The following is a 16550-nucleotide window of genomic DNA, read 5'->3' on the forward strand; positions in this document are numbered from 1 at the left end:
GTAAAAGAGTGTGGAAAAGAGGGGCAATGAAGCAGGTAGTGGCCACTCCCTCAGCCAGGTCCTGGGCATTTGGGATTCTGAAGATGAAAGAGGGCTTTGCAGAAAGATGCAGCAAGTAAAAACTAGGCAGAGGTGTCCAGGAGAGGGACTGGGGCTAATAAAGGGGTCTGTTACAGATGAAATATACTTCTGCAAAGGGAAGAATTGGGAAGAGTAGCTTTTTTTACCTTGTGGAGAGAGACAATAGCATTAGAGGTCAAGCTAGAATTGGGTGTGTCCTGCTCATCCTTAGATGAATAAAGCTATAGGAATGATACTGCTTCCTAAGGAAGGTATCCATAATCACTATAGTTTGAGTAGCATTAAAAACTAAAAAGAGCTCTATGTAAAATGAGAGGAGATAAAAACATGTGATCCGAATTGCAGCTTAGAAAATTTAGTGAGCCTGTGATTAAAAAAAAAAAAATTTTACCTACAACATACCTTTACCATTTGGTAATTGCTAACTACATGCCAGGCTTACATATGCATATATATAAGTGTATAGATATAAATACGTGTATATACATATACATATATATATATATATATATATCTCCTCTAAGCCTTGTAACAATTGAGCAAGATAGATAGTATCCTCATTTTATTAATGAAGAAAACAAGAATTGGAGAGGTTCAATGACTTGCCCAAGGCCACACAGCTCTAAGTGACTGAACTAAGATTTGAAGTGTCTCTGACTCTCCACTTCACATTTACTTTATAGATGAGCATCACCACCTCCAAAAAACATAAAAAGGTAATTCCTCCAGAATTAAATATATGCCAGTTAATGCTAAGTATTACCTGCTTAATGAGGGGACTCACTGAGTCAAATAACTGAGGTATCATCATTTTAAGTGATAGAGGAATATGGTTGGTAGGGAAACAATTTTTAGAAACTTCAATATACTTCATGACCGGGAGTTAAGTGCAGTTTATTTAGTCTCATCACCAACATAATTTTACCTGGTGCTAATGGATCAATTTATGGAATTTGATCTTTTCCATGACTACACACTGACCAGAATCAAAGAAATACAAATTTGAGAAATCTAGGCCTTTGACCACAAAGGTCCAAAGAGAGGATAAGAGGAAAGAGAGAAAACCCATCTTCACTGCTGGGATATCTCAATTAAACAGCTAGTTTTCAACAGTATTAGGGGGCTACTATTAGATACCCAGAGAAGAATTAGAAATGAGAAAAATAAGGTAAATTTTGAATAACACATCATAAAATGGAGCAGAAAACTGCAGAGTCATCTATCTGGGACAAATGCCTGAGTCCCAGGCCAAGAGTCCAGGAGTGTAAGCAGTAGATTGGGTTTACTAGGACTAAAGGGAAAACAGGGATTGGGCAGTCAAGAGACTAGAGCAGAGCCCCACCCTTGGCAGGGAGCTGATGGTGTCCTCACTTGCTGGAGGACTGGGAAATGAGTTCCTCTTTAAGAGCAGCTCCTCCCATTTTGCAATAATCCTCCCTAGAGTGTTGGTTCAGGAAAGCATTTTTTCTTTCAAACTGCCCAAATATCTTGGACAAGACTTAAACCTTCAGAAGAACAGAAGATAAAGAAAAGGTAGAAAAAGGAAAAAAGGATGATACTGTAATGATTTGAAAGGGAGGAGAGTGGGATTGGTAAATGGAGAAGGAGCATGCTATATTTATACCAAATATGGCCGAAATGAGAATGACATATAATTCAAGTAGATCTTTATTATTTTCTGAGAATTAAGGATTATGATTTTTGTCATCCAAATCTACTTCTCTGTATATCTATGTGATTTTTGCCTAAAAAGAAAATAAACAGAGAATAGTAATAGGTCTAAAGATATTGTCAGGAATAGGAAAAGATTAAGAAACATAATTTTTTTTTAGAAGAGAATGGAGGTTGAGGGTAGTAGCTAGTGGGAAGAAGTTGTTTTTAGATAAAGAGACTTGACTTTTCTTTTTAATTGAAAAGGTGAAGAACATTATTATGGGAGAAAAGAGGGTGACTTTCTGGCATACCAAAACACAGATATAACCAGACCTTATTCCTCCTAGAGAGAAGAAATAAATATGTGTGTGTATTTATATGTGTGTATGTATATGCATTTATATACATACACACATATATTTGTTTCTTCATTCATACATACATAAATGTTTGTGGGTATAAGTGTGTGTATATCTGTTTTAGTGGTGAATCTCCTCTTTCTCCCATTTACTGTCTCTAGTACAGAGTAAATGACAAAAGGCCAAAGGCAAAGAAGACAAATATTTTGCCAGATCACCACCCTCTTAATTTTGGAAAGTTGACTGAAAACAAAGTGTTTCTTTTGGGAGGAAAAAATATTCTCTTTAGAAATTAAAGAGAAATGCAAAGTGTAGTTAGATGACTAAAAAAAAGTTCTCATCTATTTTCTTTTAATATTGCTTTTCTTGGTGCAAAAACAAAGTTTCTTATTAAGCCAAAAAATGATACCAAAAAAAAATCCAAAAATAAGTCTTCAGCAACACTGTTGCTGGAAATGTTCCCTGGGCCTTTGCACAGGCAACCATGGTGAAGAAAGTGGCCATCATTGGAGCTGGCATCAGTGGCTTGGCATCCATCAGGAGCTGCCTGGAAGAGGGGCTGGAGCCCACCTGCTTTGAGAAGGGCGAAGACATCGGGGGCCTGTGGAAATTCTCGGTGAGTGGGACGCCACTGCAGTAGACTGGGGAGTGAAATGGGAAGTGTGAGAGCACATTGCTTGAACACAGCCTTCCAAACAAGCTGTCATGGCAGTTACACTCACTCTATGAAGCACAACATCAGAAGCAGGTTGGAAAGTAAGTCCCTTACTTACTTCAAAAGTAAATGAGATAGTGGGCTGGTTAGTCTCTGTGTACAGAGCTCAACTCCAATAAATCATTAATAAGTGAGCCACTTGGGGATAAAATACATGGTCAAATATTGGTTAGGTTTATGTAATGGAATTACATGAGTTATTCATTTAAAAAGCAACGGCTCTCTCCATTCTTTTGTTGAGGTTCTGGAACATCCTCTTAGTGATTCAGACCACAGATTTTAAGATTTCAGGTGCTGACTTTGGTCTTGCCACAAACGCATAATTCATGAGATAGCTACGAGAGGAACCAAGAATAGGATACACTGATTTGAAGTTCTTCAATGACTTTTTACTTCTATGCATTTATATTAAGGACTCCATCAGCAGACATGCTTGTAAGCTGACGTTAAATCACTTCCTGTGTTGTCTGACAAGCATATCATCGGGTGTGCGGGCTGCCTTGTGCCCCCAACTCCCTCAGTGTCTCCAACCTTAGGAATGATGTCTGGCTAAGCCTACTCCTGTTTTCTTCTTCTTCTTCTGATAAACCATTAACACTTATGCAAACATAGGAAGATCATTAACCCTTTTAAGCCACCATTTCCTTCTCAAATGCAAAATTAGTATTAAACTTTATACCTTAATAAAAGGTTGTATTTAAGGAGACAGTGTTTGTGACAGCTCTTTAAATATTATAAAGATATAAGAATTATTCTTATTAATGTAGATATTTTCTAGGCTGTAAATAACTCTTCAAACCATGCAGTATCTTTTATAACATTGTGGAGCCCAGAGTGTCACTGGAATGTGCTGACAGATCTTCAGATTAGCACACTGATGAATCTTAGGGCTATTTTATTGAGCACTTTCTATATGCTGAACACCTTTCCCATTTAATTCAGTCTTTATAATAATCCTATAAGCTAGGTATGAGTTTTTCCCTTTTACAAATGAATCTGAAGCTAAAAAAGAAAAGAAAAAAATGATAAATGGCTGGTAAATGGTAAAGACAAGACCCCAATTCAATCTGACTTGTCTCTCCAGCCTGAATTCTTAACCCCTTTTTAAACTGCTGGGTGACATTTCAACAAGTGGCTTATTGAGCAGGCAAGTCTTCTACACAGTGATCTTAACCAAATCTTCATATTCAAACTGACTTTGCGGACTTCCCTGATGGCTCAGTGGTTAAGAATCTACCTGCCAATGCAGGGGACACAGGTTCCAGCCCTGGTCCGGGAAGATCCCACATGCCACAGAGCAACAAAGCCCATGTGCCACAACTACTGAGCCTGCACTCTAGAGCCCGCGAGCCACAACTACTGAGCCCATGTGCCACAACTACTGAAGTCCATGTGTCTAGAGCCCGTGCTCCTCAACAAGAGAAGCCACTGCAATGAGAAGCCCGCGCACCAAAGCGAAGAGTAGCCCCCGCTTGCTGCAACTAGAGAAAGCCCGTGTGCAGCAACGAAGACCCAACACAGCCAAAAATAAATAAATATAAATAAAAATAAATAAATAAATAAATAAAAACTTACTTTGCAAAGCATTGCTGAAGAAAGACACTGCTGATATAGCTTTTGAGAGCAGCTGCCTCTCTTGTTGCTCAAGGAAGACTTTAAAAATTTGAACCTAGCATCATAGAGTGATAAACTACACAGCTGCAAATATGTGCTACTCTTCAAGAAAAAGAAAATTTACTCCAGAGGCTGGAACCTCAAACACAGAAGCTGGAGCCTTGAGACACAAAGGCTTATTATCAGGTCTTGAAACCTAATGAAACTTGCCCTGCTGGATTCCAAAATTGCTTGGGACTGGTGACTCCTTTTTTCCTTCCATTTTCTTCCTTTCGGAATGGAAACATTTGTAACTGGTACCCTATGCCTGTCCCATCACTATATTTTAGAGGAAGACAACATGTTTCCTTGTTTGGCAGGTCCAGAAATAGAGAATTTTATCCCAGGGTGAATCATACTGTCTCATTCATACCTGATTTAGATGATGAGATTTAGGACTTTTAAGCTGATGATATATAAGTGAGATTTGGGACTTGATTTGATGCTGCAGTGGATTGAGACTGTGGGGATGTTGGGCTGAAGTGCATGTACTTGGCATGTGGGATAAATGTGAATCCTTAGGGGCCTGACAGTGGACTGTGGTAGGCTTTTCAAACAATAGTACCCTCAAAGATATCAGGTCCTAATTCTAGCACCTGTAAATGTCCCTTATAAAGACAAAGGATATTTACAGACATGACTAAATTAAGAATTTTGAGATGATGAGATTATCCTGGATCATCTGGGTGGGCCCAAGATGCCATAACATAAACCCCTAAAATAGAGAGGCAGACAGAGATTTGACACACAAAGATAGAAAAGAAAATGTGACCTCATCAGAAAGAGAGATTTGAAGATGCTATGTTGTGACCCTGAAGATGGAGAAAGGGGACATTAGCCAAGGAATACAGGTGGCCTCAAGATGCTAAAAGAGCCGAGGAAAGCTGGCATCCACCAGAAGCTGGAAGAGACAATGATTCTCCCCTAGAGCCTCTGGAATGAACATGGTCCTGCCAGCACTTTGATTTAGGCCCAGTGATACTGGTTTCCAACTCCTGGTCTCTGGAATCATGAGGGAATAAATTCCTGTTTTTTCAAGCTGTCAAGTTTGTGGTAATTTATTACAATAGCCTCACAAAGCTAATAGAAACTAATATACTTGGTTATTCGGAGTTTCCAAACTATTTCACCTCTGTAAGAGGACTTAAAGATTGCAAATGATGTTGTGATTTGCAGTGTTGCTCAAATACCTCTAGGAGTCTGTAGCAGCATACCTAGAATTCACATCATGGGATTATATTATAAAATCAGGTTAAATTTTGTATTTTCATTATCTTTAGTTTCTAAAGACAGCACTTTACATTCTCTCAACTTTTTTTTTCTTTCAGAGAGATCCAAATTTTAGCTATGTGTAAAAAGGGTAAAGTGCAGATAATTCAAACTTTTGTACCTGTTTCCTATAGCACTTTACTATAGCCCTTCTAGTTCTTTCTTCTAACCCCGATCTAAAGGCAAGATGATGTATTTCCCTCACCTGCTCTGATCGCTGAGAAAATAAAGTACGTTGTAACTAGGATGCAGGTCTAGGGGAAAGGTCTTTCTTTCTCAGGAGTCCCCCAAACAATATGTGAGTAAACTGGATTTTGGCCTGAAGTGTCATGAATAAAGTCTGTTTTTTTCTGGGCATACAACCCATTGTTCACTTCCCCTGGTTTTTTTCTAGCCTATGTATCTATTTGACCTTTAATATTTAGTCTCTCCTTGTGTTAATTATAATCACTATCAAGCTTCCTAAACTCACCCAAATCTATGAATTCCTCCACCTCTGCATCCCAAATGCACACTAGCAGAGTCATCAACCCAAGGGAGCAGCAGAAAACTCACGCCATATTTCAAGATCACATTGCTTTCTGATGCAAACTTGGCAATTAATCTACCACTGAATTACTTGTCAAGAACAAGGCCACAGCCACATTGGCTTTTGATGTGATTGGAATATTCTAGTATTATACTAAAAATTTATATTCTACGGGCCTGAAAACTTTGAGTTATATGAGCCCTAATTCTAAATTTCTAGTGCTCAGTGCTTTTCATTATGAACTGGCAACTCTACATAGAGATCTACAGTTTGATCTTTCATCAGAGGGAAACTCATTTCAGATAGAAAACAATGTTAATTTTTTTAAGGAAAGAAATGTTTTTCTTTGGAGCCCCTTTTGGGTATTTTTAAACTTTATTTATTTATTATTTTTGGCAGCGTTGGGTCTTCGTCGCAGCGCGGGGGCTTCTCATTGCGGTGGCTTCTCTTGTTGTGGAGCACTGGATTTAGGCGCATGGGTTTCAGTAGTTGTGGCACGCAGGCTCAGTAGTTGTGGCTCGTGGGCTCTAAGGCGCAGGCTTAGTAATTGTGGCACACTGGCTTATTTGCTCCGCGGCACATGGGATCTTCCTGGACCAGGGCTCAAACCCGTGTCCCCTGCATTGGTAGGCAGACTCTTAACCACTGCGCCACCGGGGAAGCCCCTCTTTTGGGGTTTCTTTGGCTCTTTAAATTTGAAAGTGCAATCTTAAGAATTAGACTAATGTTTACTTTGTTATTTTATTTTTTAAGGATCATAGTTTTGGTCAAATAGTAGCTTAACTATTGCATCTTGCACTTTGGTTTGTCACGAGTTGATATACAACACTATAAAAAGATGAAATATGCCTTATTTTCAAGTGCCCATGGAACATTTCTAAAACTGACTCAACCAACAAGCCTCAAAAATTTTGAAAAAATGTATAAATAAATTGAAATTCTCTGTTGCCAATACAATAAAATAGAAATTTATACCCAAATGATGGAAAATACTGTCTCCAGGAAATTTTTAAGTTCTCTCTTAAAGATCTATTGATTAATGTTCTTTTAGAAGTTTGAGCCATTCAATAAGACAAGCGATTGATAATAAAAAAGAGAAATTGGAAAGGAGGAAAAATTATCAGTTACTGTCTATCTGATTTTATACCATGAAGGACATCAATTGGAAAATGGTTGCAAAAAATAAGATAATACAATGAGGTTGGAATTACCAGACAAAAATCAATAGTTTATACATGCTTTAGAGTTAGCAAACTGGCTTTTTATACTAAAGCTGTTCTGTTTTATTTGATCTATACATTTTTTAAATTTTTTGATCCATTATTTTAAAATCATATTTCACATAAAAATCTAAGGATGTATCTTCTTTTGAAAAATTAGAAAATCAGGCAACACTGTATCTCCTCTTACTCTAATACCTGGCCTCTTTTAGGCTAAATTTGAATTCTCTGTTTCACCATATTCATTTTTGACCCATTTCTTGTAACTTCCTCTATATTTATAGAATTTTTTTTGATTGGTGCTATGTACAAACAACAATCCCTTAGAATATTTCAAACAAAAGACACACCCAGGGCTTCCCTGGTGGCGCAGTGATTGAGAGTCCGTCTGCCGATGCAGGGGACAAGGGTTCGTGCCCCAGTCCGGGAGGATCCCACATGTCGCGGAGCGGATGGGCCCGTGAGCCATGGCCACTGAGCCTGCGCGTCCGGAGCCTGTGCTCCGCGAAGGGAGAGGCCACAACAGTGAGAGGCCCGCGTACAGGAAAAAAAAAAAGACACACCCATTTACAAGATTTTCCATCTTCTCTTGTTCATATAGTTATACCATTCTTTTTGTTTAAGTAAACCTTCATGTTTATATTATTATAACCATGTAAATACTGTTCCTTGCTATATTTTCTTTCTTAAATAACTTTTTGTTTTCACTGGAGCTAATAACTTCCTTGTGTCCTTTGTTGGTTTAATTTTATAAATGCTAACTCGAATACAAACCCCAGGCCATCCCAAAGAATTCTCTCAACATGTTTAAACACACAAGGTGTTTCACCAGCTTAATTCTTCTCTCAACTATCTCTTAAAGATACTCTTTCAGATTATCTTCCTTCTTTTCCCTAGGCTAGCTACACTGCTTTACCCTGGGTAACCCTATTTTCTGGAAACCTTATCTTTCTACTATTTTGTTTATTCTCTCATTTTAGTAGACTATATGAGAGTACATCCTCAGTAGTTTTCTGAAAAATTATATATGTGAAGTAAAAGATTGTAGACTTTGAATGTCTTAGAGTATCAATATTTGATCCAGATACACAGTTGATTAGATCTAGTCTTAGCTTTCACCTTTCTTTGGTCTGTTAAGTCAGTTATCACTCATGCAACTATGTTCTACTTTCAAAATATTGTTGCTATTTCTTGTTTGCTTTTACTTTTTTTTCTTTTTTTTACTTGTGGGTTCATACCTCTGATACCTTTACAGTAATTTTAGTGGAAAAAGAGTTAAATGCATCTACATAATCTTTCATGTTTAATCAGAAGTCTGGATTACTTTAGTAATCAAAAATAAATAAATAAAGCTACTTCCATAAATAACCAAGGTTTGGTTCTTTGTTGGACACTTGCCCCACAAAAAATTTATATTTCAAAATGCAATTTATGACTCTATAGTCATTCTCTTATGAACTTCTTATATGATCAACTTAAAAGAATCAGTCTATAAACATGGGCTCTGAGATACACTATAATCCAAATAGGAACAGTAAGATGTTCATGACATATTTTTGTGTTTTTTTTCTTTTTTAAGCAAGTCACAAATGCTGTGGTTAGTTGATGCTGCAACTCCTCTCTCATTAATCATGGCCTTTTCGGAATCCAAGAAAAACCGAAGACCAATCAGCTCAGCATTGCTAGGGGGATTTACTGAATATTATCTTGAAGCAACCAAAGTTGCAAAAGCACCTCAAACCTGTCTCAAAGGTTTGCATCATTTTTATTATATGAAACTCCTCCCTTGTTGTTACATTACATAATTTTCCCCCACTTTGGCTTGCTCCAAAACTTTACCTTTGGCCTTGTATTAGTTTTCTATTTCTGCGTAGCAAATTACCGCAAACTTTAGCAGCTCAGAACAACACTTATTTATTACTCTCAGGTGTACAGATCAGAAGTACAGCATAGTTCAGCTAGGTTCTTTGCTTAGGGTTTCACAAGGTCAAAAATAAGCTGCTAGCTGGGCAGGGCCCTTATCTGGAGGCACAAGGGAAGAATCTGCACCCAAGTTCATACAGGGTTGTGACTGAATTCAGTTCCTTGCTGTGGTAAGATTAAGGTCTTTGTTTCCTTGCTGGCTGTAAGTTGGGATTCCTCTCAGCTCCTAAAGGCTGCTAGTATTCCGTGGCATATGGCACCCTCCATCTTCAACGCCAGGAACAACAAGCTGAATCCTCCTCATACTTTGAGTGATATGATATTTACAGGTTTCACCCATACTCAGAAGGCAAATGACTGTACAAGGATGAGGAGCACTAAGGGTCACTCTTAAAATTCTGTCTACCAAATACCTCATGTTATAAGTTGAGGGAAAGTCATGAAGCATGTCATCGAACCCTAAAACTCTCACTCTGTCCTGGGAGATCCTCTCCCATTTTCTCCTATGAGTTCTTGATATTTTGCAATGTTTCATCAGTAAGTAATACTAGACTACTAAGTGTTCAGGTCACTCGTTTATGTCTAGCATAAATAGGACAACAGACAAATATCCAGAATTACATAGAGAGAAGCATAAAAGCATTCTAAGACACAAGGAGTACCCCCAGTTGGCACAGCTTAATCTCTAGGTCTCTTTTGGATCAATGCTCAGTCTTTCAGGTCCCCTCCTTGCCCTTCAGCTCTTTCCAAAATTGTATCTGGGCTTATGGAGAAGGAGAACTTAAATGACCTTGTGGTAAAGGAAAGCCAAAGTTTCCCAGATTCAAACACAGGTCTTGGGACTGTCCTCTGGCCTCTCTGGTCTCCTGATGTTTCTATTCTATTTGGTTACCATTCACACTCATCCTTCAAGAGGATAAGACAGCAGTTGATGAACCTGGAGACTGTCCTCTCTTAGCTTAATCAGGAGCCATTGAATCTCCTTGCTGAAGAGACCTCACTTGCCAGGTCCAGTTTTCTCACTGAGTCCCTGACCCAAGTGGTCCACTCTGTATCTCTCCTAAAATGTCACTTAGCTTCCTCCATGGCAACTCTCTGGTTAACTACCTACTAAGATTCTCAGATAATTTCCGCATCCCTGTTGGGAGCAAGCAGGAACTCCTATGCTTTGTTCAAACTGAATGGGTTCAAGAGAGCTAAACTAAGGTCCTACCTCTTCCTGATCATTGCTACTTGACTTTCCTGTGTCAACCTCCCCCTACCCAGGTTGGTTCAGGGGGAGCCTTTGATATCTATTCTGATATCTTACCAGAATTCCAAATGTGAAAACAAAAGCCCCTCTTCCCTCAGTGTTCCCCTCAATCTATCTAACAGGAGGTTATGTTAATTTCAGAATTCCAGAATAAAGCTTAGGACTTAGGTAATCCACCATTACCCCTTTTTCTGCCTCTATTCCCCTTTCTCCTTACCCAATTCCTTTAAACCAATGTTTTTCAAACTGGAGATTATGACTCATTAGTGTGCTATGATATAAATTAAGGAATCAATCTGCATGTTTAAATGGAATGTATAGAAAGTATGTGTGCAACTCAACTTGTTGAAAATGATTTATTTCACAAAACTTTTTTTCCCCACTGTGTGTGTGTTTGTGTGTGTGCACGCACTGGGTTGCAATATAAAATATATTACTAACTATAGGGTATGGTCAAAAACATTTGAAAAACACTGTTCTAAATATAACCAAACTTCTTTCTGCCCTAGATACATAAGAACATATCATGATCTAATCCACCAGAATTACCTCATGACATGCTAAAGGAAATTTTTTTCATTGTGGTAAATAAACCACAATAAAGATTTGCAGTTTAACCATTTTAAAGTGCATAGTTCTGTGGCATTAAGTTAATTCACATTACTGTGCAATCATACCACCATCCCTCTCCAGAACATTTTTAATCTTCCCAAAGTAAAATAATACAGAAATTAAACAATAACTCTCGATTCCTTCCTCTCCCTGGTCCCAGGCAACCACCGCTCTTTCAGTCTCTATAAATGTGATCACTCAGGGGTACCTCAGCAAAGTGGAATTATACAGTATTTACCTTTTCGTGACTGGCTTATTTCATTTAGCATATGTCCTCAAAGTTAATGCCTATCACAGCATATATCAGAATTTCCTTTCTTTTTAAGGCTGAATAATACTCCATTGTATGTATATATCACATTTTGTTTGTCCATGCTTATGTGTTGACACATTGAAATCATGCATGGGTGAATTTTGGAAAATAGCTATCACTGTATTTAATGGCTAAAGGAATAAAATTATTCCAGTTACTTGTTCTTTAAAGGACATGATGAAATTCAGAATTTGTTTCCCTTAGAAAAGCAAATATGTTAAGAAAGATATATTTTTCCACATTCTAAGTTCCTTTGATTATCATCAAATTGTTTAAGTGAAGTTAATTTATGCCTCATCTTATTTCACTTACTTGTGGGTAAAGGCCGACTGAAAATGAGTGGTAATCATTTGGAACTGACCCTGACTGTGATAAGTATACTTATTTACAAACTCTCTTCCATTTAAAACCATACTTTCACAGGACCATGCCGAGGAAGGCAGGGCCAGCATTTATTGGTCAGTCTTTACCAACTCTTCCAAAGAGATGACATGTTTTCCAGACTTCCCTTTTCCTGATGACTTTCCCAACTTTATGCATAACAGTAAGCTCCAGGAATACATCACTGCGTTTGCCAAAGAAAAGAACCTCCTGAGATACATTCAACTTAAGGTAAGATATTATCAAGAAATTAATTCGGGACATTCCTGTGAGGAATTTTCTTTTTATTAGTAGATTCCCCTTAGTTCCTTTCAGTGTCACTTTCTTACTCATCAACGTTTTTAACAATGTGGCTTCTCCGACCCTAGATTTAGAGAATACACATTCTTCTCAAGAATACGTAGGAAATTTACAAAACTTGACCACATTCCATGAATTTAAGAACTCTTTTTTCCTAAACAATTTATGGGCCAAAAAAGAAACTGCAATGGAAATTTTAAAATACTTAGAGCTGAATGATAATTTAAATTCTACCTATCGGTATTTGTGGGAAGCAGAGAGAGCAGAACTTTCATGAAAATCATAAGCTTAAATGCTTATATTAGAAAATAAGCTGAGGCTGGGGCTGCTTTCCCCTTTTAGGCTCTGAAACTCCCCCTCCATCCAGTCTAATTTCTCCACTGGTGAGGAGCCTTCCCAAGGTGTGGGAACATTTCCTCCTTCACAGCTCCCTCCCCAGGCTGCAGGCCCGATCCTGATTCCTAAGGTTTTTCAGGTAATCCTTATGCACGCTAAAATTTGAGAAGAACTTATGCTCTGAATATAGACAACATCTTTAATTTTAAGACAATAATGTTAAAAATAAAATGGCTAATGAAATACGTTAGGAAATAGTTGTTACTACAAAAGTTATTGGCCACCAGATTATTTCCTACATGTGCTACATGCCTCTTGTAATCTATGATTCAATTCAATGTCATAGCTCCAAAAGGAATCACTCTTCTACTGCAGAAAATACTGGTCATACACAAGGAACCATGTGGGGATAAAAAACATATAGACCATTTAATGTTTTGAATTATTCTGAAGGAATTTTTAATTTGTAATATGTACCTTCATAATGAATTATTTTTCCTAAGCCACTATTAATGATTTTTTTCATCCTATTTGATCAAGTTGGTGCCAAACCTACCTGTTAGCATAGAAAAAAAGAAGGCTATCTTTCTGTGTTTCTCTTAGACACTTGTATCCAGTGTAAATAAACGTCCCGATTTCTCAGTCACTGGCCAATGGGACGTTACCACTGAAAAGGATGGTAAAAAAGAATCAGCTATCTTTGATGCTGTAATGATTTGTTCTGGACATCATGTGTACCCCCACCTACCAAAAGAGTCCTTTCCAGGTAAGGCCAAAATTTACGGTGCCATCTACAAATCTGACATGACTGAATAACCTTGATAATGTCTTTCTTACATATATAAAAGTACAATTTCTAAAAGTACACATTAAATTAAAATAAGCTTCTATTGTATCTAACATACCTGGTGTGCTAAAATTCCAGATTACTGCAACTATATTCACCCACAAGATCTGTTACAGCAGTTTTTTAAATGAAAATCAAATGATTCATATGTTTCCCACTTTTCACTCAGGTCTACAACTTTTTAAAGGCAAATGCTTCCACAGCTGGGACTATAAAGAACCAGGAAAATTCAAGGGGAAGCGAGTCCTGGTGATTGGCCTGGGGAATTCGGGCTGTGATATTGCCTCAGAACTCAGCCACACAGCTGAACAGGTATGCCTCCCAGATACTAAGGGAACTATCTTTAAAGGGACAGACACACCATTTGAAAGGTGTGATAACGAAACGGGAGAAGAACACTGTACTTGATAGGAAGACTAAGTAGTGTTTCATATAGCTCAACTTCCCTGGTAACTTGTGAAATTTTAAATAGCTTGATATGGCAAAGGCAGAACATCAGCAAGGAGTGATGCTGTCATTCAACAATCTTCTTCTTTGGGACATTTAGTGTCTAACATGTGTCCAGTAAATTCCTCCGAAACTAATGGGATCATTTTGGGATCATCAGATAAGCACTAGAAGAAATATGACTAGAATTCAGTTATTGGTCATCAACACCAGAGAAGATTTGATTAAAATGTGAAAATTTGCCTGGAGGAGTATGACAGAGTGTTGATCCTAAGATGTAGATTATAATGCAGGAAGTTTATTTGGGAGAGCTCTCTGGATGAATACCTCTGAGGGAAGGGAAAGAAGTTTTCCTTTACTTACTCTGAAGCTAGGATAGTCCTTTAGAATTGTCTCTAGTTGAAGTGAGAGGCTGGGCCTTTATATCCTTCCATTAACCAGTCACTGAATGCAGGAAATCCAAAAAGAGTATAAGTTACCAAAGTAACTGCCAAAGAGGTCTGATAGCTGAGGGTTGCCTTCTGGCAACACTCCCAGAAGCTGTTATAATAACTCCATTCCTAAAGGCAGATCTGGGGGATATATCACAATATCCAGTACAAATGGTCACCACTTTAATGGTTGAAATGGTGTTTTTTAAGGTCATCGTCAGCTCCAGAAGTGGCTCCTGGGTGATGAGCCGGGTCTGGCATGGTGGCTATCCATGGGACATGATGTTTATCACTCGATTTGAAACCTTCCTCAAGAACAACTTACCAACAGTCATATCTGACTGGTGGTACGTGAAGCAAATGAATGCAAGATTCAAGCATGAGAACTATGGCTTGATGCCTTTAAATGGGTAAAGCAGAGTTAAACATGATATGCCTGCTAGTTTTTATTTCAGTGTCAACAACCCTAATGTGTGTTGTAAGCCCTAAACAAATCAAAGTGAAGTAATCACCTCTCACATTTCAGAGGATAAAGAATTGCAAAAGTTAGGGGTATTTTCCTATTCACAATCCTCCTTACCAGATTTGCACAGCTGGAAATTTATATAATATCAATACCTCAGGAATTAGTCCCTAGAGTTATGATAATAATAGTCAACATGTTTTAAGCCCTTAATACATGTCAGAGTCTCTGACACGCATTATCTCCCTTTATTCTCACAACAACTATGAGGATGGCTCTGCTATAATCTTCATTTCAGAGATGAGAAAACTGTGGTTCAATGTAGTTAATTTTACCAAAGCCAGACAGCCAGGAAGTTAAAGGCATGTCCAGATCTGCTGACTCCAGAGTCCCTCACTCTTAGTCACCTGCTCTACTGCCTCTTTCTTAATGACAAAGTTAAGTTAAGCAAAGCAGAACTTTCCCTGTGCTTCGCTCTCAACACCTGCCCCTTAATGGAGCCCTCGCACTTAACTATGGCCACAATGTTTACATCATCAGTCTCCTCCTCACTCTCTCCTATAACATCCCCCAAGCCAGTCACATGATAAGAAACTACTTTGACGTGGGTGAAAAACCCAAGTTATAAGCTGTTTACATCAAAGTTAATTCATTAATTCAACAAATATTTATTAAGCATTTATTATGTGCCAGGACCTGTGTTAAATCCTGTGGATATAGCAGTGAACAAACACATAAAATCCCTGTCCCACATTCTAGTAGTGGGAAATAGACAATAAACAAATAGCAGAAAATCATATGATGACATGTATCAGGGAGAAAAAACAAAGCAAGCAAGGATAACAGGGAGTGCCATCAGGACAATTTTAAACACTCCACAGGGGATGTCTCACTGAGAAAACTTTTAAGCAAATTTCTGAAAGAGATGAGAAAATGAGCCATGAGGATATCTGGAGAAGAGTATTCTGGACAATGGGAACAGCTAGGACATCACCTCTTCAGGGGTATGACTGGTATGTTCAACAAACTACAATGAATTTCTCTTCCTGGAGAAGAGGGCTGGGGAGAGTAGCAGGAAATGAAACCAGAGACATCAAAATAGCCAGTTGACATTGGGTCTTGTAGGCCACTGTAAGGAGTCTGGCCTTTACTCTGAATGCAGTGGGAAGCCATTGCAGGCATCTGAGTAAACTGAAGACAAGATTTAAGTTAATTTGAAGAGATCACTTTGGCTGTTATGGTCATCACTCATTATAGATGGGTAGGTCAAGGAAGGAAGTGGAAACACTGGGTAAGAGGCTATTGTCAAAGAGTGTTATGCCTATGTTTTCCTCTAAGAGTTTACATTCTCTGATATAAATCAGAGCAAAATCTCTTTTGACCCATCTCCTAGAGAAATGGAAACAAAAATAAACAAATGGGACCTAATGAAACTCAAAACCTTTTGCACAGCAAAGGAAAAAACAAACAACCCAATCAAAAAATAGGCAGAAGACCTAAATAGTCATTTCTCCAAAGAAGATATAGAGATGGCCAAGAGACACATGAAAAGCTGCTCAACATCACTAATTATTAGACAAATGCAAATCAAAACTGCAATGAGGTATCACCTCACACCAGTTAGAATCGGCATCATCAGAAAATCTACAAACAACAAATGCTGGAGAGGGTGTGCAGAAAAGGGAACCCTCTTACACTGTTGGTGGGAATGTAAATTGATACAGCCACTATGGAGAACAGTATGGAGGTTCCTTAAAAAACTAACA

The 16550-nt window shown here is 38.1% G+C and overlaps 1 protein-coding gene across 2 annotated transcripts in view; it reads left to right on the forward strand.

Moving 5' to 3' along the window:
* Positions 1–2434: 2434 nt before the first annotated feature.
* FMO3 (flavin containing dimethylaniline monoxygenase 3) overlaps positions 2435–16550 on the forward strand; it is a 22822-nt gene continuing 8706 nt past the window's right edge. The window contains exons 1-5 of one of the 2 annotated variants that reach the window (XM_007113046.4): positions 2435–2709; positions 12003–12191; positions 13200–13362; positions 13613–13755; positions 14532–14731. In XM_007113046.4, the coding sequence (XP_007113108.1) occupies positions 2578–2709; positions 12003–12191; positions 13200–13362; positions 13613–13755; positions 14532–14731 (827 nt within the window). In that variant the 5' untranslated portion in view covers positions 2435–2577. The remainder of the gene's footprint in view (positions 2710–12002; positions 12192–13199; positions 13363–13612; positions 13756–14531; positions 14732–16550) is intronic. The other variant, XM_024116694.3, reaches the window with a different exon arrangement.

This window comes from Physeter macrocephalus, chromosome 4 (genome assembly GCF_002837175.3).
Source record: "Physeter macrocephalus isolate SW-GA chromosome 4, ASM283717v5, whole genome shotgun sequence".
Classification (NCBI taxonomy): Eukaryota; Metazoa; Chordata; class Mammalia; order Artiodactyla; family Physeteridae; genus Physeter; species Physeter macrocephalus.